At 36.5% G+C, this 23,238-nt stretch overlaps 1 protein-coding gene across 1 annotated transcript; it reads left to right on the top strand.

Moving 5' to 3' along the window:
- Nucleotides 1-15,077: 15,077 nt before the first annotated feature.
- LOC141250378 (uncharacterized) lies at nt 15,078-21,809 on the top strand. Its single transcript, XM_073669940.1, is given in 14 exon segments — nt 15,078-15,140; nt 15,259-15,305; nt 15,527-15,688; nt 16,389-16,548; nt 17,301-17,565; nt 17,568-17,697; nt 17,784-17,879; nt 18,218-18,290; nt 18,393-18,675; nt 19,149-19,474; nt 20,037-20,106; nt 20,109-20,306; nt 20,372-20,653; nt 21,379-21,809. Coding segments are annotated over 14 exon segments (2,586 nt in total).
- The last annotated feature ends 1,429 nt before the right edge of the window (nt 21,810-23,238 follow it).

The raw sequence follows: 23,238 nt of genomic DNA, 5'->3' as shown, positions 1-23,238 counted from the left end.
TGACATCTTCGTTCTCGGACTCCAAGAACGCAACCACGCACTTAAGGACTGCGTTCTCTACCTTCAGATCGTTGTCATTGTCATCACATTCCAAGGCCGATATCTTGTCATTAAGCCGTTTGATCTCGGCATTGAGCTCGTCCACCTCCTCCTTCTTGTGGATCTGGAGACGATGAATCTGACATTGTAATTCATCAATCTTCTCTTTGAAGATGCGAGTATCGGGATCAAGGGGTATGCGAGTATCGGGATCATGTGGTTGCATTTCTGAAATACCGTATTTCTCATACAAATCCTCCTCGTCCTACACGGGAATTCCAAATATATCATTATATGCATCAAGTATCAAAATAAATAACAAACGACAATATATAGGCTTACTACGTCGTCGGACGAGGATACATCAGTAGAGTGTGGGATATACATCCCATAGTAAGCTTGGCCATGGTTGCGCAACCACTCCTCAGTTCTGATTGCGTCGTGCAAGGCTTCTATTTCCCCCGAAACAATACCGTCACTTTCATCAGTATTCATATTCTACCTGCTATTATGAACAATGACTGTAAATTAATCCCAACTTTCACTTATAAAGTATCTGAATATTAATCCCAAACACTCCTCAATTTTGAGTTTGTAACTAATTAAAGAATCTGGAATAAGCATTTCTCTCTACACATAGCTAGAGTTAATCACCAAAATCACAAGAAGTTGGAATCGTAATCCCAACTTTGACAGTAGTTTGAAAGACAGCAGGATAATCAAGTAATCATGCTGAATGCTTTAAAATATGTAATGAAGAATCTGTGAACAAAGATCACATGAAAGCCCTTCATCCAAACAGTCAATTAAAAGTGAAAGTGCAAAAATATCAACTAGGTTCAGTTAAGTTTCAAACACAGATTATGAACACCTCAATGGAATTCAAAGGAATCGCAAATCAACCAAATATAAATAAAACATTGATCTATCAGCTCTTCCTAGAAGGAGGAGATAATTTACCGGAGAGAGAGAAAATAGCAAGAACAAGGAGTATTAGGCAATACAATTGATCTATCAGCTCTTCTTACAAGGAACTTAGAACTTAGAACTTGTGAGTAGAGCTCCAAAACTAGGAGTATTAGGCAATACAATTAGCTGCAAGTTAGCTGCAAGTTGAGTGCAAGTTGGCTGCAAGTTGACCAACATCAAAGAGGCTCTAAGAACACCATAAACTTTCCTCAGCAAACTTGAAACCAATCTGTATTTTTCTACTCCTTCAACTACAAGAGAATCGACGTACCTGAAAACTGCGAAGCATTGATGTAATCTCTCACTAGTAGGAAACCTTATCAGTATCTGTCAAAAAAACACAAAGACAGTTGATTAACTGTGTATCTTTGCAAACCTTATCAGTATCTGTCAACAAAACCATATCAGTATCTGTCAACAAAACCATATCAGTATAATTGCATTGCTCCTATTCTGATTCTGCCTTGTGCTTGTTGTTTCACTAGTCTCCTTATCAGTATCTTTGCAAACCTTACAGTCTGGTTTTGAAGCTTTTTTTACCTCTTTTGTTGGCTTCTGAACTTTGCTAAGTAATAAGCAAGGGAAAAGAGGTCAGGTTCTGAAGCTTTTTACCTCTTCTGTTGGTTTTGAAGCTTTTTTTACCTCTTCTGTTGCCTTCTGAACTATGCTAACTCATGATGTTGAAGGTGAGTTCTTCACTCTTTCTTTATCCTAAGTAACAAGCAAGGGAAAAAAGGTCAGGTTTGCAATTGATATGATATTAAACTAATCCCTTGAGAGCAGCTAGTGTGAAGTGGCAAAAGCACAAGTATTTCCTGATGTTGAAATTGACACCAGCCTAGGGTTGCAATTGATACGTTTTTCCTGATGCAGAACAAAGTTAAGGTTGGTTAACAGTCAAAATCGAGGAAGGAAGGAAATTAACCTTGGCGAAGATGCAGTCTAGGGTTCTTTACCAGTCAAATTAGGGTTCTTCAATACTTCGACGAAGATGCAGACCAGACGATTCAAGAACAACGAAAAATCGAGGAAGGAAGGAAGGAAATTAACCTTGACGAAGATGCAGGACAACCAATGCAGGTTCGAAGATCCAGAACCTCGATTTTTCGCAGATGAATGCAGGTTCGCAGATGAATGCAGGATCGAAGAAGATGCAGAACAACGAAGAGGTTCGCAGATGAATGCAAGGTTCGAAGAAGAGGAGAGGGGCAACTTTGACCCAGTGGAATCAACCAAACCGATAAAAGAAGGATAAACTAGCAAATATCAGTTGAAGAATTTGGATTGAAAGTGATTGAAAAGAAGCTGAAATCAACCAAAATCAATCGATTGATTCTGCCTCCGTCCCGAACGCGTTTCTATCAACCGATTGAAGCAAGTTCAATCACTTCAATCACCATCCCGAACGCACCCTAAGTTGTAAGTATTAGAGAGAGTTTATATTGAAATTATGGTTTAAAATAGGAAAACTTTGCATTCGAATTTTGTTATTCAAATTATGAAGATAGAATATTAAATTATGAACATAGAGTATGATATATAAGTCCATTAAAAATGACAAGGTGATAATTTCATATATAAGTTATTTTTTTCATTTTATTAAGTAGGTTTGCAAATCTATACTCTATATTGATAATTTCATAATCTATGTTCATTATTTGAATAGCACAATTCAGCTACGGAGTTTTCTCATTTGAATGTCTAACTTTCAGTGGAACTTAATTCGTTAGAGCACCTACAATGGGAGTTGTTTAGGAACAAAATATATTTGATTGCTCATAAATAGTGGAGAAATGCTAAAAAAAACTCAAGGCATAGTTTCTACCTAGGAAATTCTTAAAACCCCACTTAAATCATTTTTTAATCCATCTATACCATTTTAAATTAAGTCTTCTTCTACTTTTTATCTAAAATTAGACAACCAACCAAATAAAGCCCAATTACTTATATGTCTAGTAAAAAAAAGTTATGAAAACAATATTTTTGGCATTTATAATTTTTCCTCGTCTATCTATAGACGTCCATTATATATATATTTATTATTAAAATTACATTTGAAAATAAGAAAAAAAATATAGAATTATTAAAATAGCATCTTATAATCAAATTTTATGTTTTTAATGTAGTATAAATATATTGTAAGATATTAATCAAAATAATGAATGTATTGCATGACATAAAAAACCTAATATGCTTAGGTGTTGCTAAATAACGCACCTTATTTTTACTTCTAAACTGGTACCACTTCTGCTGGTTCCGCGTTGTCCACTTTTGCCGTTCTACTTACCACTACCGTCGGTTTATGCACAGCCAATACCACCAGAAGCTACGTTGTTAGTATCCCCGGAAGACCTTATCAACCAATTGGCGTCCAATATAGTCTTTTATACCATAATTTGACCCCAAAAATGAGATGATTTACTAGCCTATGACATTATCGAGATGAATATCGATCCGATTTCGTTATCAATAACCATTATAGAGATCAATATGATTTACTACCCCATAACACTATCTTTGGTAACATATTAGTTGTTTTTACTACCGATATAGCAAAATCGAGATGAATATTGAGGTCGATCCTTTGTTGATAACCGTGTTTTGATCCATTTTGATTTTATATAACACTATTTTTTGCAACATAGTAATTGATTTTATTACTAATAGTCTGGTAAAAATTACATTGAATTCAATGTAAAATTGAAAACAGGGCGTATACAGAGTGATCAACTGTAAAGACGATTCTTCACGATGATATCCCCACATGTAAGTAATCGGGGGCAATGTGCACTCGTCGTAAAAAGGAACTTTAAATAAAGAAATAAAGTCGATTAGGATGTTTAATTATGAATTAAAAATGTACTAATTTAGAATGTTAAAGTTATCGTAATCCAATGATTTTCCTCCTTCACGTGTCCAAAGCATACGATTTGGAGCATTTGTCCCGGCACATAATCTGGCTTTCCCTAATTGGTGAGTATGTAGAGCTACCACCTTTACTAAAGACGACAAGTAACATGTTAACAACTGTAGTTGCAATCATACCCATATTTGGAACTGTGAACCAAGTGTGTTGAGGGGAAAAGCGATCACCAACATATGATGAATGTCTTGGAGGTTCTTGTCCATCGTATGGGTACTCGAAATCACTAATGTACGATGAATTAGTAAATTTCAATATAATACTTCACCAATATTAGATAATTTACAATGAAATATGTTAAGATGAAATATTTAGATCAATAATTTACAATGAAATACGAAATAAGCCATCTAGTACAAGATTAACTACCTACCGAAATATGTTAAGATGAAATATTTAGCTCAATAATTTATAATGAAATATGAAATAAGTCATCTAGTACAAGACTAACTACCTACCGACATATATTAAGATGAAATATTTATCAAGATTAATTTACAATGAAATATGAAATAATTCATCTAGTACAAGATTAACTACCTACCGAAATATGTTAAGATGAAATATTTAGCTCAATAATTTACAATCAAATATGAAATAAGTCATCTAGTACAAGATTAACTATCTACCGAAATATTCTAAGATGAAATATTTAGCTCAATAATTTGCAATGAAATATTAAATAAGTCATCTAGTACAATATTAACTACCTACCGAAATATGCTAAGATGAAATATTTAGTACAAGATGAACTACCTACAGAAATATGTTAAGATGGAATATTTATCAAGATTAATCGACAATGAAATATGAAATAAATCATCTAGTACAAGATTAACTACCTATCGAAATATGTTAAAAAAATACTTATCGCGCCAGAACCTAGGGAAGGTATACGCACAAAACCGGTGGTTCCAAATTTTGGGCTTATAAAAGTCCAAATTACTTTCTTTCTCTTCAACCCTAACTCACTTTCAACATTTACAGCTTCCTACCGGTAGACCTCTGCGCCTCCCTACCGTGAGAACATTTTTTGCTCCTTTTTTTTCATTTTTCAACAAATCCAAGTTCATTAAGGTATGAGTTTTAGTTTATTTCAACTTATTTGAATTTGTTTTCATGTAAATGTGTTATATATGTCTAGATCTAGAATTTATGTGATAATTTTCATATATAAGTATGTATTATCATGATTATATGGTTTAGAAACTTAAATTTGTGAAAAAATTCTGGAATTTGTGGAGAAATTCTGAAATTTGGGTGAAAAAAACTAAATTACAATGAAAAAATTCTAGGAATATTGTTTCTGGAGGTACCGCCAGTTTTGGGTTGCTCAGATTCGCCGGTTACTGCCACACCAGTATTGCCAGTTACTAGCTGCTCAGAACATCCGGTTGTTTGCTTCGGTTTTGTGTGTTGAAATTTGTCACTAATTTGTGTTGAAATTTGTCACTAATTTAATATTGTCTTGACATTTGTCACTAACTTATTATTGTGTTGAAATTTGTCACTAATTTATTATTGAAATTTTTCCTTGAGTATATTATTAATAAATTTGACATTACTTAATATATGATAGTATATATGTTGTTTATAATATATTGATCAAGTTTTTCTATCTTTTATTCCTATTTATCATTAATTTAATAAAAATAAGCTATATTGATCGAGTTTATTATTAATAAATTTGGCATTACTATATGATATTATATATGTTATTTACGATTTGATCAAGTTTTTCTACTTTTATTCTTATTTATCATTAATTTGTTAGTATAAAAGTTGTATTAGATGTCGGATCCGGCAACACTAGGCAAGACCCCTGAAGTTGATCGTGATTCACGTGTGGTGCATGTCGTATTGCGAGATCATAAAAAAGAAAAAACAGGTTGCGGGAGTACCTCTATACGAGCCAAAAAAGAGGACTAAAAACCCTATAGCAAGGACCGGCAACGGTGACTCTTCTATGCCTGATTCATCGGACGAGGAGAGTATGGATATCAGAGGTGTTCCTCCTTTGCAGTACTACCAGTCTCCTCCTTACCGGTATTACCCGGCTCCTCCACCCCATGCACATCATTACCAGCCTACTCCTCCATAATATTACCCATCTCTTACACCCATTGCACATCAGTACTACCAGTCTCCTACTGGTCGATATTACCCAAGTCAACCCTCGTATTATAATCAGCATCGTACTCCCACATATCCTTCTCCCTTTTCCAGCTCTGAATCCCTCACCCTCCTCCTCCCATGTATACTTCTCCCCATATACAGTTTGTCTCACAATCTGGCGATCAGTACTCAATGCCTTTTGATTAAGTCAAATTAACATGCACATCTTCCCGGTTCAAATTACAGAGGTAAGAAAACTAATAAGTTTTATTAAATAATAAATCATTTACATCTTATTGTATTAGCAGCTAAATGATTTAAAATGTTTGATTGTATGCAATTTACTATTTTGAATGAGGACAGGAGAATCCAGATGATCATATTGATCATGACCTAGGGGGAGAGGAAGGAAGAGAGGGTGTAGGAAAGGGAGGAAGAGAGGGAGGTAAAGAGGGTAGAGAAGGATACTAGGAAAGCTTCTTCGTCTTGGAGGTGAAGAAAAAGAACATCAAATGATCGATATATCTTTAAGTTGACACAAGGTGTGGACGGAGGGGCCCATGAATCCGAATTGTTAATAAGATTTCAGGCTCATACTGGATTTGATGTACGCAGGTATCAGTGGGTGGGGGTTGTCTACAGGTCTTGTTTTGGACACATACTGGATTTGATGTACGCAGGTATCAGTATCCCGTTGATAAATGTGTTCATCAAAGGTTGGCAATCGGAGACGAGCTCGTTCCACTCGCCATTTGGAGAGATGATGGCCGCTCTCCATGACATTCATCTCAATCTGGATATGCCCATCCTTGGCGATAGCGTGTCCTTTACCTCAGATCTTAAGCTTTTGGGGACCGCTTGTCTAGACACACATATCTGGTACAACAAGCTCTGGAGTACTTCAACATAGATCCAACCTTTGCACCAAGAGGGATGATTTTGTCCGATATATTTGTCCCCGTGAGGAAGGATGTGTCGAAGGAGCACAAGTGGGCTGCAATCGAGAGGGCAACGTGGTTTTTGGTATTCTTGATATCGACGATAATATTTCCTGACAAGTCATCAAAGAAGATCGACCTCAAGTATTTAGAGTATGTCAACCTTCTCGAAAAGGTTGAAAACTTAGCTTGGGGGCGGGTGATAGGCAGTGTTTAGTACAATGTAGCAAGTGATCGTTAGCATCAATTACTAGTGATCATTTGGCATGATTATGGCGCGTATTGCCGTGATCTGGACTGAGCGAAGCAAAGCTGTTAATCACAAGGATTACGGACATTCGAGGAGAAAATTGCCAAGGGTACTAAGCCGGAGCCGCGCACACAAGGACGCAGGGCCGCAAAAGCATTGGCGCGACCGCGCCCTGGCACACGCGACTGCACCACTGGACGTGGGCAAAGTTGGAAACTCGGCCCAGGCGCGACCACGTCCGTGTCGGGTCGAGAGAGCTCTGAAACCCTATTTCACTTTGGACTTCACTTGGATTTTGGACTACTTTCTAATGGAGTTTTGGACTGATTAGTTTAGACTTTTCTGTTGTGGTTAATAAATAGATGAGAGCTTTGCCTCCATCTAGGATCACATATCATCTTTTATCATTTCACATTTTTACGTAGTTTATTCGCAATGAGCCAGAAGTAGTCTCCTTTACTTTGTTCGATTGGGGGAAGTCAATAGGTTGATTAAATGTAAAACTTCTATCCTTTGGTTCTAATAATATATCCTAGTTTTCTTTATTCTCTAGCGTATATTTATGATTGAATTGAATTATCTATCTAGATTGGTCACCTAGGTTGTTTAAGTCAATTTCATATAGCTAGGCCTGGCTTGTCCGAGTTGTAGAGTCTTGCCATTTAGTAGCAAATCAATTACTCGGACTAGTTGGACTTGTAGTTGTGTGGAGGATAAGGATGTCTTAGCAGCCAAGTGGCACTGCATATTCCTATTTATTCGTGAACTTAATGCTGCCTGGTAATTAATTAACCTTTGATAGTTCAAGGTTATATTTAGAGGTAAGGGCTGCTAGGACTAGTTGGACTAATTAGCAACAAATGAACAAGGATTAGGGAAACTAGATGATATATAAGTATTAGGAGAGAACCCGAATAGAAGAAGTCAATGATCATTTAGTCAACTTGTTAAGTGGATACCAATTGTGCAAAGTGTTTTCCCATATTTCTTACAAATCAATCATTTGCTAGTTAGTTTCATCAATTTCCCACTTTGTTTACCTTTAGAGTTAATTGAATTTAATACCATAAGAACTGATATTATTTGATTCTTTGTGGGATTTAACCCCTACTTACCGCTTTACTTTGGTAGAGTAGTTAGTTGGGATAATTACTTTGGCAGGGCTGAACGACGCCCTGTCAAATTTGGCGTCATTGCCGGGGAATCAGATTTCTTTTCTTGTGGTATTAGTTTAATTGACTCCGGTGTTGACTAGTGTACGGTCAACACCCGTGCTACTAATCATTCACTTGTTGAGCCCATCCCACAGATTGAGATGATTGTTAGAAGGAATAGAAGAGAAAGGACAACAGAGATGATGACTGACCTGGACAACCAGCAGACCCCTGAGCAGGTGCAGGCAAATCAACTATTGATGAACCAATTCTTAGAGGCCTATGCTTAGCAGAACAATAATGCCGGAAATAGGACGCTGCGGGAGCGCACCACTCCCAATCTGACGCAGCATCCCTAAGCGGTGGTCCTACCACAACTTACTCAAGGAGTCACCTTTGAACTCATGTCCAGGGTGATTAACTTGCTTCCGACATTCCACGGTCTGCCTAGAGAGGACCCCATCATGCACCTGAACTAGTTTCACGACATATGCATGACCATGAAGTCGGTCAATGTATTGGAAGAACAAATTAAGATGAGGGCGTTCGGTTTCACGCTGAAGGACACTGCTAGAGCTTGGTACTATCATCTTCCAACATGAACTATAGACAACTGGGATAGAAACCTCACATTGAATCAATAGAGACATATTATAAATGAGAACCAAGGATAGAAACCTCACTATAAACAACTGGGATAGAAACCTCACATTAAAAGCAAGAGGACAAAGCAATAGAGACATATTATAAATGAGAACCAAGGATAGAAACCTCACATTGAATCAGCTTAATGGCTCAAACCAACCATACAAAGTCTAGGAGACTACTTCTGGCTCATTGCTAGAAACTGCGTAAATTAAAATGAAAGATAATTGATTAATGGATGATTAGGGAGGAGTAAAGCTCTCCCTATTTATTCTAAAATGACAAATCATTTAACCTAATTAACCCTAGCCCATACTTTATAAATGAAGGAAGCCCAAAGCCCAAGCGCAACACAAGACAAGAATAGGGTTTCAGAGCAATCCCGGTCTGACAGGGGCGCGAGCGCGCATGTGTCAGCGTGGCCGCGTCCTGGGCCGGGCCTTGGACTTTTGGTCTCCTGGACTGGAACGGGTGCTCAGTGTAGGGATGCGGGTGCGCATCCTTCACGGTCGCGTTGTGCTTGGCGCGGTCGCGTTGCTGGCGTGAGCGGCTCCAGCGTGTACCCTTTCGGGTGTCTTTCCTTCGGAAACCCATAATCCTCGTATTTAGTATCTTGGCTTCGCTTGGTCTGGATCATGGTAATATGCACTCTAGACATGTCAAATCCCTTGATATAGATGCTAACGACAACGTATTATGATGTACTATACGCTGCCTATTAGTTACCTTTGTTCCTTATCTCACAATGAGGACATTGTTTAGTTCACCTATAGTAGTAGTTTTTTAAATTTTTGAGTATTTTTGAATTTTTAGAATTGGTATTCATATTTTCCCCCTAGTTTGATGTTGTGTGAACTTCTATAAGGATGCATGAATTTTGAATCTTTTTACTATGTTTTAGATGATAATATTTCAAGTTTATATGATGAGGATATATTTGATCAAGTAGAGGACTTTGATTTGAGTATGTGGATTATGATTAGGACGTATTAGGATTGATACTAATATTACATGTTCACCATCTCTTCTCTAGTTTGTCATTATGTCATAATAAATTGTTTCCGTCCTTTTTCATTACAAAATGAAAGAAAAAGAAAATAAAAAGGTAGTGAACTCCAAGTGTAATAAGCCATAAAAACACGCGATCTCCGTGGTGTGAAAGATCACCCTAAGTTCGATCCTCCATGGCTAAATAAGCAAAGGGTCTTATTAGTTGGCCTGGACCGTAAGACGGACGTGCCTGATACCCAATAAGTGAAAATAGAGTGCAGAATGTGTGAATAAGACGAAAAAAGAGCAATAAAAAGTGCATGTGATATGACTTGAGTTGAGGTTTGTGTTTGCTTTCGATGGGATTGGAACTCGTGCATAATTGTCATAAGTATGACGCATTTTAGGACAAGAATTAGTCGCTTATTTAATCTTCCATTACTCACATTGATATATTACTTGGATAGAGACATCTTTAGCATAGTTTGAGGATTCAAGTTCATGTATTTGCATAGAGTGAACATAGTTCAAACTTAGGGAATATTTGATGCCATTGTTGGGGTTAGTTAGAATATAGTTAAGTTTGCATTACTTTTTGAGTATTTATAGTAAAGTCAGAATCTACACCCATTGCTTTTGATGATTGTAGGTACTCAGAGCTGGAGTGTTGATTCGACGACCACTACTGTCAAGTCTTCCATATTCGCTGAGATCGCCGAGGAGTTAGCAGCAACTTACTCAAGGACGAGCAAGGTTCAAGTGTTGGGGTGTTTGATAGACAACGTTTAGTACAGCGTCCCAAGTGGTCGTTAGCATCAATTACGAGTGATTTGGCATGATTATGGCGCGTATTACCGTGATCTGGACCGAGCAAAGCAAAGGCGTTAATCACGAGGATTGACATTCGAGGAGAACATTTCCAAGGGTACTAAACTGGAGTCGCGCACACAAGGACGCAGACGCGCATGGTCGCATGATTGTTGGAGCGCGCAACCGCGCCACTGGACGCGGGGCAAAGCTAGAAACTCAGTCCAGGCGCGACCGCGACCGTGTCGGGCTGAGAGAGCTCCGAAATCCTATTTCACTTGGGACTTCACTTAGGATTTGGACTACTTTCTAATGGAGTTTTTGACTGATTAGTTTAGACTTTTCTGTTGGGGTTAATAAATAGATGAGAGATTTGCCTCCATCTAGGATCACATATCATCTTTTATCATTTTACATTTTTACGTAGTTTATTCGCAATGAGCCAGGAGTAGTCTCCTTTACTTTGTTCGATTGGTGGAAGCCAATAGGTTGATTAAATGTAAGACTTATATCCTTTGGTTCTAATAATATATCCTAGTTTTCTTTATCCTCTTGCGTATATTTATGATTGAATTGAATTATCTATCTAGATTGATCACCTAGGTTGTTTAAGTCAATTTCATATATCTAGGCCTGGGTTGTCCGAGTTGGAGAGTCTTGCCATTTAGTACCAAATCAATTACCTGAACTAGTTGGACTTGTAGTTGTGTGGAGGATAATGATGTATTAGCAGCCAAGTGACACTACATATTCCTATTTATTCTTGAACTTAATGCTGCCTAGGAATTAACCTTTGATCGTTTCAAGGTTATATTTAGAGGTAAGGGTTGTTAAGACTAGTTAGACTAATTAGCAACAAAGGAACAAGGATTAGGGCAACTAGAGGATATGTAAGCATTAGGAGAGAACCCGAATAGAAGAAGTGAATGATCATTTAATCAACTTGTTAGATGGACCAATTGTGCAAAGTGTTTTCCCATATTTCTTACAAATCAATTATTTGCTAGTTAGCTTCATCAATTTCCCCCTTTAGTTACCTTTAGAGTTAAGTGAATTTAATACCATAAGAAATGATCTCATTTGATTCCCTGTGGGATTCGACCCCTACTTACCGCTTTACTTTGGTATAGTAGTTAGTTGGGATAACTACTTTGGCAGGGCCGAACGACGCCCTGTCAACGAGCACCCTATGCCACTTGTACCGGTTCTTGGGAGAGTGTACACGGACTTAGTTTCGACAAGTATCTATGTACTATACTCTTCTACAAGGTAAACTCTATTTCAAAAAACTATATTAATTTCACATAGGCGTATGACCATGTCTTAGTTTTCAATTGATTTTGACCATTATAACAAGCGTGGATATATCAGTACTTTTCACATTTGAGGCCTCTTCAATCATCCGAATGGATCCCGGATGCTCCAAAGCCACGGGCATTCAAATGGCACCATCTAGAGAGACCGACAGTAGTAGGGGGTATCGAGCAATCCTCGATAGGATGATCGTTCGTGATGTAAAAACATTCTTATCCTAGAATTATTACCTAATTAATAACACTTAATGTTAAATTAATTCAATATTTATGTTATGCGTAGGTCGAGTGGATGTCATACGATCCTCCTGACTTCAATGACCCGGCCTTACGTCCCACTCTATTCCAAGGGTCTTATTATTGTTGCATCACACAGAGTCGTACATGTTGGACCAAGCGGCGCGTCAATTTGGCCGTACGCAGTGGATCCCAAAGCCGGTGATTGACTCTAATAGAGCTCACAGACTACCCAAGACATTGGCATATAAAGTGGACTATGATCAAGGGTATTGGATATGGAGTTCTCAAGGATGGCATACCTTATCCATCGATGAATTAGGTGATGTCGTTATTGTACCATGGGAGTCCGAGGGGTTGTACATGCCTTGGTTATTAGAAAGGAAGCACTCTTACATCAGTTATCCATATGTCAGATCATATGAGGTAATAATTTGAATTTTCAATATTAAATTGCCATTCGAGTGCATGAGTACCTTTTACCTTTTTACGATGATCAACCACCGTATCAGCGGGCAAATGAGATGCATGATGCAGTAACGAAGTCGGTTGATACGTTTCGCCATTTCTACAATGGACCGACTATGGATGAGCATGAAGTTGTTTTAATTTGTTTTGTATAACTATTATAAAGTATATGTTTATGTTTTGGATTTGGTTTATGTTTTGGTTGATGGTCGTTGTTGTCATTATATTCGAGTGCACGAGTACCCAAGACATTGTCATATAAAGTGGACTATGATCAAGGGTATTGGATATGGAGTTCTCAAGGAGGGCATACCTTATCCATCAATGAATTAGGTGATGTCGTTATTGTGCCATGGGAGTCCGAGGGGTCGTACATGCCTTGGTTATTAGAAAGGAAGCACTCTTACATCAGTTCTCTATATGTTAGATCATATGAGGTAATAATTTGAATTTTCAATATTAAATTGTCATTCGAGTGCACGAGTACCTTTTACCTTTTTACGATGATCAACCACCGTATCAGCGATCAAATGAGATGCATGATCCAGTAACGAAGTCGGTTGATGCGTTTCGCCATTTCTACAACGGACCGACTATGGATGAGCATGAAGTTGTTTTAATTTGTTTTGTATAAATATTATAAAGTATATGTTTATGTTTTGGATTTGGTTTATGTTTTGGTTGATGGTCTGTTGTCATTAAGTGTGAGCTTTGTTGGTCTCGAGTGTGCGATTCGCTTGTTTTAGTTTTATGCGTTGTTGCTTTATTTCAATTGTGATCTTTGTTATTAAGTGTGAACTTTGTTGCTTCATTTCACCAACCTCAGTTCTAAATCACCTAATATTTCATCGAATTGTTGTTAAATAGACACAGAACATGCTATATAACACCATGCAAATGTAACAAAACACGATTACCTATAAGGAATCCATCATGATATTCATTCGGGTTTTGCTTTAGGTAGTAAATCAAATAATATTTTGTCAAATGATTGTTAAATAGACTCAGAATAAGTTAAATAATATCCAAATGAATCGAAATATGGTTATAGGCTTATCATAGCAAATAAAATCAAATGTGTACTTATCTCGATAATGCTATAGGCTAGTAAAACACATTTTTTGTCAAAATATTTAAACAGACTATATATGTGTTATGTTTTGTAGTTTTTAAAATCAAAAGTTGATTATTGTAGGCCAATTGGGAGATACGAACTACCGAGGGTACTGACAACGCAACTATCGACAGTTCTGGTCATGCCGCTTCCCTCGGTTATGGAAGGGGAGCTTCCTTCGGTTCTGGCAGGGGAGCTTCCCTCAGTTCTGGCAGGGGAGCTTCCCTCGATTTTGCGCTGCCCAGAACTGGCGGAAGTGACACAGCGTTAGAAAGTAAAAACAAGGTGCATAAAAAAGAATTGTCGTATGTTTAATGTACACCAACACGTATGGCCGAAGTTCAGACATGCTTACGTTAGAAATTAGCAATTTTATGTTGTATGTTATTTCTAATATGTTTAATGTATTGTAGTGTGATTTTACATTTTAATGTTCTTAATCTTATTTATTTTTCAATTTTATATTTTGTACATTATGTTTTTGGGTGTGATGTTAGTATTTCATTGTTCTTGTTTTAATATAATTTCATTTTTCATTATAACAAAATCGAGTGTTATTTGCGTTTAATTGAATATTAGACCTAAAATATTAATTATATATATTTAATTTATAAACAAGATATACAACGTGTTTATAATCAAATTTAAAATCTATATATTTTTTATCAAATTTAGAAATTCAACAAAAATGTAATTTTAATAATAAAATATCTTTAATCGATTAAATATTAATCAAGTTATAACTAAATAGCTTAAGATTTGTAATTCAAATTATTATTATATGTTTGCACAGTTGCTGGATTTATAAAGATGTAATAAGTAATAACAAACCTGAGTTAAAAGACTTGAAATATGAATAAAAAATAGATTGAATTTTTTAGAAAGAATATATAATAAAAACCAATAAAAAATACTAAAAACCTTTTAAAAAATCCTGAATGTTGGGGATGCTCTTACTATTAAAATGGTAATGTATACTTTTGCAATAAAAATTCCCTCGAATAATCAAATAAACCTTGGCGATCTTCTTATTAGACCTTGAGAGCTCTTTTACACAGCTTGAATATCTCTCATTTCAACCAGGAAAAAACAAAAATTTCATCTTCTCCATAACAATGTCTTTACATGATCTTTCATTCTTTTCCGTTGTGCACAGTGCGGCACGGCATGAAGAAGACGTACATTTTCCGAATACGTTCCAGAAAACCACGCAAATGCAGCAAAACAAATTACACAAAAGTTTTTCCCTTTTTCTTTAATCTCTTTTAAAAATATAAACGTTCCTTCCCTTCACAGCCTCCAAAGAGAAAGCCTGCAAAAATCCCTCCATCAGAGAAAAAAAGGTACTTCCTTTATTTCTTACTCGCTTTCTCAATACACCATTTCCGTCTCATTCCAAAAGAAAACCAGTTCTCAATTTTGTTTAAGAACAAGCTTTATAGCTCTCAATTTTACACTTGTGAAATTTGCCATCTTTCTAGTCCACTGGAGAAATGGAGACTAGCCCTGGTGGCAAATTAGTGTACCTTGTACTGGGTTTGCTCTCTTTTGGGGTTTTGTTTAGAGGTTTTTGTCAAGACGAAGAGAGTGGAGTTTATATCATTACTTTAAAACAGGCTCCAATAAGTAAAAGCCTGTATTTCTCTGAGGAGTTGAGGAGGAGGAAAAGTAGACATTCCGGCCATGGATCTTCTTCTACTAATTCAAGTAGACTTCACAAGTCAAGGTACAAAATTTATTGTTCATTAAGAATGAAGTGTACTTTGAGTCTTTGACACTGTATTTTTGGTCAAATTGCTAGAAATAGCACGAATATTAGGGCATTTGCGAGAAATTATCCAGTTATTGGGGTTGAGTTGGATGCATTACTACAATCATAAATGGAATTCTAGATCAATATTCTGGAGTCTGATGCATGATAAAAGTTTATGCTGTTTTTAACATTTTCATCTCTTTTTTCAGTATGTTTTTATCATGGGCTATATAATGATGAAATACTTATTATTTATTAATTATGTTAACAGTAAGTTTGTGTTCTGGGCTGGGTTGCTTTTACAGTTTACCCAAGAAGAGACTGTAAATTATGTTTTAATTGTTGGGCAATCAAGGGATCCAACGTTCAAATTTTTTGTCATTTAACCCATCAAGATTCTCCAATGTTTTGTCTAGTTTATTAGTTTTCCTTCAGCATTGTACACTGTATTGATAATTCTTTGTCTTTATAATTCCTCCTCAGTTTTGGGGTTGATAAATTTCACGTGGTTGTGTTCATCTAATTATATGGCTATTATTGTTTGTGAATGATGAATAAAGGACTCTTTCAGCTGAAGCTTCATCTGACTACTAATTATCAGCACTTAAACTGTGACTTTACTTTGCTAAAAGAATTTAATCTCATGCTGAAAATATATTATAATTCTTTTCAGGGGTACGAATATTTCGAGATCGGATCCTCACTATTCCTCCTACATTTCACGGGTCCATGACTCTCTACTTAGGAGAGCATTGAAGGGGGAAAAATATATCAAATTGTACAGCTACCATTTCTTGATCAATGGCTTTGCTGTTCTTGTTACACCCGAGCAGGTATATCTTCCATTGGTAAATCTTTCCAAAATGATGCATCATAGTTGTAAAGAAAGCCTTTTTTTTATAGGATTAACTATTGTCTGAGTCTTTGTTATCAACAAATTTTTGTATAAAATCTGTGGAGGAATTGTAGAATTCGGAGACACCATAGCTAAGATTCAGGAAAGAGGGATTTTGGATAGATAAGATTCAGAATTCTTATCAAATGGTCTACTACATAAGAAAACCTTTGGATTTAGCCTCTGTTCGAATTGGTAGTAGAAGCTGGAGCTGGAGTAGAATGACTAGCTGGAGCTGAAGTTACTAGCTTAATTTTCATAAAATAGCTAGTTGGTTGTTCACTATTACAAGCTAAAACTTTATATAAAAATGTTAAAATTGCTAAAATGGGCGTAATTAATGTAATGATTTATGTAATGAATATTAATTAAGGGGTAAAAATAGATAAATGAATTGTCCAGCTCCCTTAATTTTGGGGGGTCACATTACAAAATGAGATTTTTCAAACTACTTTAATATTATTTTGCCGAACACTCAAAACATAGCTTAAGAAAAAAATTAAGCTAGTTTAAGCTCCTGAAAAGCTCTGCCGAGCAGAGCTTTAAGCAATAGAACATCAGCAAATTCTAGCTGACGTGGCAACGGGCTTCTTCATCTGATACATTCATCAAAAGAAATGTGGTTCATAAAAATATACCGAAAGTAGAACTTCACTAACTGTTTTTTTCCTTTCTCTTTTTCACATATAGGCGGATAAGTTATCAAGAAGAAGAGAAGTAGCAAACGTGGTACTAGATTTTTCGGTTAGAACAGCAACAACACATACACCTCAATTTCTGGGTCTATCTAAAGGGGCATGGCCACAGGAAGGAGGTTTTAGTTGTGCAGGAGAAGGAATAGTTATTGGTTTTATTGACACTGGAATTGATCCTACACATCCTAGCTTCTCTGATAAGTTAACAAAAAAAACATATCCAATACCAAATCATTTCTCCGGTATCTGTGAGGTTACACAAGATTTCCTTCTGGGTCATGTAATAGGAAGCTTGTTGGGGCTCGCCATTTTGCTGCTTCTGCTATAACCAGAGGAATATTTAATGCAAGCCAGGATTATGCTTCACCTTTCGACGGAGATGGCCATGGAACGTAAGTTTTATAAATGCACGATTTGTTGCATTTTAAGCCAATTTTCCTGGTTAAAAAAGGCATTAAGAAAAATACTGTCTATACAGGCACACTGCATCAATTGCATCAGGAAACCATGGGATTCCAGTTATTGTAGCTGGTCACCGTTTTGGAAAAGCAAGTGGAATGGCTCCTCGTTCGCAGTAAGCCATCTGATATTTAATCTAATAACCTGAACTTTGGGTGAAAGGTAACAAAATAACCCAATAATTAGATCAATGTTATGGTTATTGTTACCCTCTTCTTAAAGTTCAAGTTAATTTTTATTCTTACCACCAACCAATATTTTAATTTAAACATACTTTAAGATTTATTGTGATATATACTTCTAAGTTTTAACACTATGACAAAACTCGGGTCATTCTAATTAATTTTTCCTATATTTTTCGATAATTTTCTCAATATTCTTTTATTATTGTAAATCTTGAGGGAAAAAAAATCACTCATTGGCTTGGCATTAATTGAAGTTAGTATGTTCCAGTGTTGCTGTGTACAAAGCATTGTATAAGAGTTTTGGAGGCTTTGCTGCTGATGTAGTTGCAGCTATAGATCAGGTATCAGCCATGATTACAAGCATAATACATCAAAAGAAGCATAAAGCTTCAAACATTATAGTTTTGTTCAGAGGATACATTTAACTACAACTATCTTTCCAGGCAGCTCAAGATGGTGTTGACATCATAAGCTTATCAATAACACCAAACCGACGTCCTCCTGGAATTGCAACTTTCTTCAATCCAATAGATATGGCTTTATTATCTGCTGTGAAAGTTGGAATTTTCGTTGTCCAAGCAGCTGGAAATACAGGTCCTGGCCCACGAAGCATTTCTTCTTACAGTCCATGGATCTTCACTGTTGGTGCTGCTGCTCATGATAGAGTGTATACCAACTCACTGTTCCTTGGCAACAATGTAACTATATCCGGCTCTGGACTTGCTTGTGAGTATTAAATTCGTTATTGATGGAAAGCTTTTCTACTTTACTAAGATCTCATTTTGAGGGTATCAGAGTTTGATTAGAGTGTTTAGGTTTCGGAGAAAAACATATCCTCAGTTCCAAAAGAATGTCATTCTAGCCATCACTTCTTATACCCAAAAGAATGTCATTTTAGCTATTTTTACAAGTTTTTTTTCCCAATAATACCTAGTAATTAATGACAAAAATTAATTATATTTCTAGATAAACTTGTAATCCTTTTTAAGCAATTTTTAGAAATACAAATTGTTTATAGTCAAATTACACTATTTCTTAATAGCTGCGTATTTGGCTAAAACGACATAAGGTAGTAGTGTTGTGGAGTTAGCAACTTAGCATTTTTACGTTAGTAGTGTGTGAAGTGCTACTTTTTTCAATGCTACTCTCATTGCTATCATGCCAAACAAGGCCTAAGTAATGCTATCTGTTTGTCTCAGCTGGAACTGGTGACGGTCAATACTACACATTGATATCAGCCAGACATGCTTTGATCAACGATACGGAAACTGACATGTATATTGGTGAATGTCAAGACTCAAGTAGTCTTAGTCAAGAATTGGTCAATGGAAAACTCTTGATTTGTAGCTACACAGTTCGTTTCGTGTTAGGCTCTTCAACCATCAAACAAGCTCTGGAAACAGCAAAGAATGTTAGTGCTGTCGGCGTTGTCTTCTACTTGGATCCTTTTGTCATCGGTTTTCAGCTCAACCCAACACCAATGGATATTCCCGGTGTCATAATTCCTTCTGCAGACGATTCCAAGGTAAATCAAGATTTTGACCGCCTTTTTGTTTGTAATGTTTAAACCTTTTTACATACATCCTGACCCTCAGATCTTGAGTCAGTGAGAATGTATTGGGTAGAACTAGACCTGACAAAAAACCACCCTACCTGATGAGCCGAGAAATTCATGGGTCAAAGTATAACCGAACCCATTGGGTCATGTTCCACCCGTAGGTAGTATCAAGAATATAAGCATAAAAACTAAAATAATTAAAATATTTAAAAAATTTAGTAAATAAATTCTATTTATTTATTTACAAAAAAGTTGTTACTTTTTTAAAGAAATAAATACCAAAAGAGTAAAAAAAAATCCAAGCTATCCGACCTGTTGAACAGACCCGATATTAAACCCGTTATAACCGATCCATCATAACCCGGTAAAATTTTCGGCCTAAAAATGACCCGATCATAAATGACCCAAATTCAAAATTCTCTAACCCGATCTATTGCCGGGTCTAGGTAGAATGTTTTTGCGAAATCGAGATTTTCCATTTTTCTTCACTCTTCATTATTTACTTGACATGCTTTGTTATCTTGGCAAGATTCTTCTTCAATACTACAATTCTTCCTTGGAAAGAGACAACGTGACAAACAAAATCACCAAATTCGGGCTTCAGCTTCCATATCCGGAGGGATAAAGGCAAACTACAGCAATACTGCTCCGAAGGTAATGTACTATTCTGCAAGAGGACCCGATCCAGAAGACAATTCTCTTGATGATGCAGATATACTAAAACCAAATATTGTGGCCCCTGGAAGTTCTATATGGGCAGCTTGGAGTTCACTAGCAAGTGATTCAGTAGAATTTGAAGGTACTAAAATAAAATACCTTCATGTTAAAATGTTTGTATGCTGATAATGTTGTCACTTTTTAAAGGAGAGGATTTTGCTATAATGTCTGGTACAAGCATGGCTGCTCCTCATGTTGCTGGTATTGCTGCATTAGTTAAGCAGAAATTTCCCGGTTTTAGTCCGGCAGCCATAGCTTCTGCTCTTTCCACAACGGCTTATCTTATTAATAATAACGGTGGGCCCATAATGGCCCAACGCTCATATGCGAACCCAGATGGTAATCAATCTCCAGCAACGCCGTTTGATATGGGTAACGGAGCTGTTAATGCAACGGGAGCAATTGACCCGGGTCTTGTTTTCGACTCAAGTAAGTTCACTTCTCACCAATTGAGCTTATTAGGTAGGTTCATCTTCCTTAGGAAATTTGTTTTGTCTTTCTAAGTCAAAACTACCTAGAAGTGAACTCAATAGGCTAAACTGTTACCTAAAAGTAAACTCTTTTAAATAAATTTCTTAATACATAATGCCCAGCCTAATCTTTTTATAACAAAGTTCTTAACCTATTGTATCTAACTCAATAGGTTATTCGGTTTTTCTAATATGTGCCCTAAGGGCATAGGTTGTTCCAATTTTCGGCTCTTCTTTTCCGGTAGGATCTTAACCTATTTTCTACTAAAGTAAGTGCACTTCTCATCAATTGATAGGTTCAACTTTGTTAGGAATTTATTTGTATTACGAAGGAAGAATAAAACAATGTGATTTCTTGTTCCTTACTTCCTTCCCCTTCGGTTCCGGTCTTTCTGTCTTTTCTAGATCTTTTATTCCTTACTTTGCATTTTGCTTCTTCCCTTATTTGGTAAGTTCGTATCTAGCCGGTTTCTTCTGGTTGCTGATCCATCGACCTCTCATTTTATGCGATTTTGTTTAATTGGGTAATCGAATTCTCACCTTTGTGATTTCATATACTTCATACTCCACTCTTTCTCACTCAATAGGCTAAACTATCATCTAAAAGTAATTGCTTTTAACTCTTTAGAACAACTTATTATGAATTTCTAAATCCATAATAGCTAGTAATCGATTATAATGCAGGCTACGACGACTACATGGCATTACTTTGCAGCATCAATGGTTCATCTTCCGTGGTCTTAAACTACACAGGCGAGAGTTGTAACACTTTTGGCTCCACCATAACTATTGGGTCGGCCTTAAACCTACCTTCAATCACCATTGCCAAGCTTAACCAAACACGACTCGTCCAAAGAATTGTTACAAATGTGGCCTCTAATGAAACGTATAATGTTGCCTGGAGTGCTCCTTATGCAGTTTCAGTATCAGTTTCTCCTACAAGATTCTTTGTCACGGAAGGCCAAACGCAGGTACTTAATGTAACGGTAACCTCACGGTTTAACAACTCCGTGGCTAGTTTTGGTAGGATTGGCCTCTTTGGGGACCAAGGACATAGAGTTAATATCCCGTTATCCGTCGTTGTCAAGATCTTTACTAACATAACCACGAACTAACAACCGTGACGTTGTGAAAGCAGTCAAGATCCTCTGTCTCACTTGATGCTCTTCCATTTGTTGTGTACTTAGTGAAAGTTTTGGTTATCTTTGTATGGAGAGGAACAGTGTGGTAGTACATGGAGTGAGATAGAGGATCTTTGACACAATGTAAAGGTGTTGCTTGATTCTAACTAATTGATGTTGTGTGTTCATTTGTGTTTGTTGGAAGCAAGATTAATAGTATGTTTATCATATGATAAGGTTTGGAAATAATACAGTCAAACTTCACCATTATGCAAGAAGAATATTGGCATGCAAATTAGAGATGGCACTTTGGAACCAGAATCGACGGAATCGAACCTGAACCGTCGGTTCCTTCCATAGCCGGTTCCGGTTCTTGTACGTTGGGATCGTGGTACCGGCAAAGCTTTAGTTTTCTTAAAAGAATTTAAAGTTAGTTTTTTTTTTTAAAAAAAAAGGTTTAAGTTTAAGGTTAGTTTTAGTTTTTAAGGATTATAGTAGCATTTTTTGTATTCAGAGAATAATTGTCTTTTTTTTATTTAAAAAACAGTTACATGTTCAGGGTTCGGAACCGGAATAGGCAGTTCAGGTTCCACGGTTCCGGTTGGAATCACCCCAGTCGGCTCCAGTTCCTAGCTTCAAGGAACTGGGAACCGGCGGTTCCGGAACCGGACCTATCACTAATGCAAATGTGGGTAGCAATATGGTAAAAGTGGATGCAGGTTAAGTAAAACCTTATATTAGACATGTGTGATATATTAGACATGTGTGAGTGATCTTTCTACATTTTAGCAAAAAACTTTCCTTCTTGAGATCATTTTTTTTACTAGAAAGAAGAGGAATTAATCCATTTTGTTTATTAAAATAGAGCTTACATATTCTCGCACATCGAAGTAACTACCTCAACCTTAAGAATAAGGTTCTCTTCAGTGCTGAATTGAAATATAAAATACTATTATGAAAGTTGCGGCTATACTTGGCGAGATCCCTTTAAGAGGTTAAGAGGCCAGTGTTAGCCATGTACCGCAAAAAAAAGGAGGCCAAGAGGCAGCAACACTGAAATCTCGTTCTGAAAACAATCGACGACAAGGTAAAAAGGTGTGCATACCGAGAAGCAGATTCTAATTTTATTAGATACTTTATGTTTCTACAGGAACTTATTAAAACTAGAGAGAATTTATGGGAATAATAATCCTTGTGTTCAAATGAGATAAAAGAATAATATCTATAATAAGAAGCGTAACTCTAGTAAAGAATATGGAAAGACCGTAACTCCAGTAAAGAATGTGAAAGGACAAGAAGATGAAAGAAATAAAGTAATAATATGTGGTCATTAATACTCCTTCTCAAGTTGGAGCATGAAGATCTTGAATGCCCAACTTGCCAAATAGGAACTGAAATTGCTGCTTGTCGAGAGCCTTGGTGA

The sequence above is a fragment of the Phyllobates terribilis genome, unplaced genomic scaffold (assembly GCF_046119375.1).
Source record: "Phyllobates terribilis strain yellow unplaced genomic scaffold, ASM4611937v1 Scaffold_5575__1_contigs__length_50706, whole genome shotgun sequence".
Taxonomy (NCBI): Eukaryota; Metazoa; Chordata; class Amphibia; order Anura; family Dendrobatidae; genus Phyllobates; species Phyllobates terribilis.
This window is presented reverse-complemented; position numbering and strand designations above follow the sequence as displayed.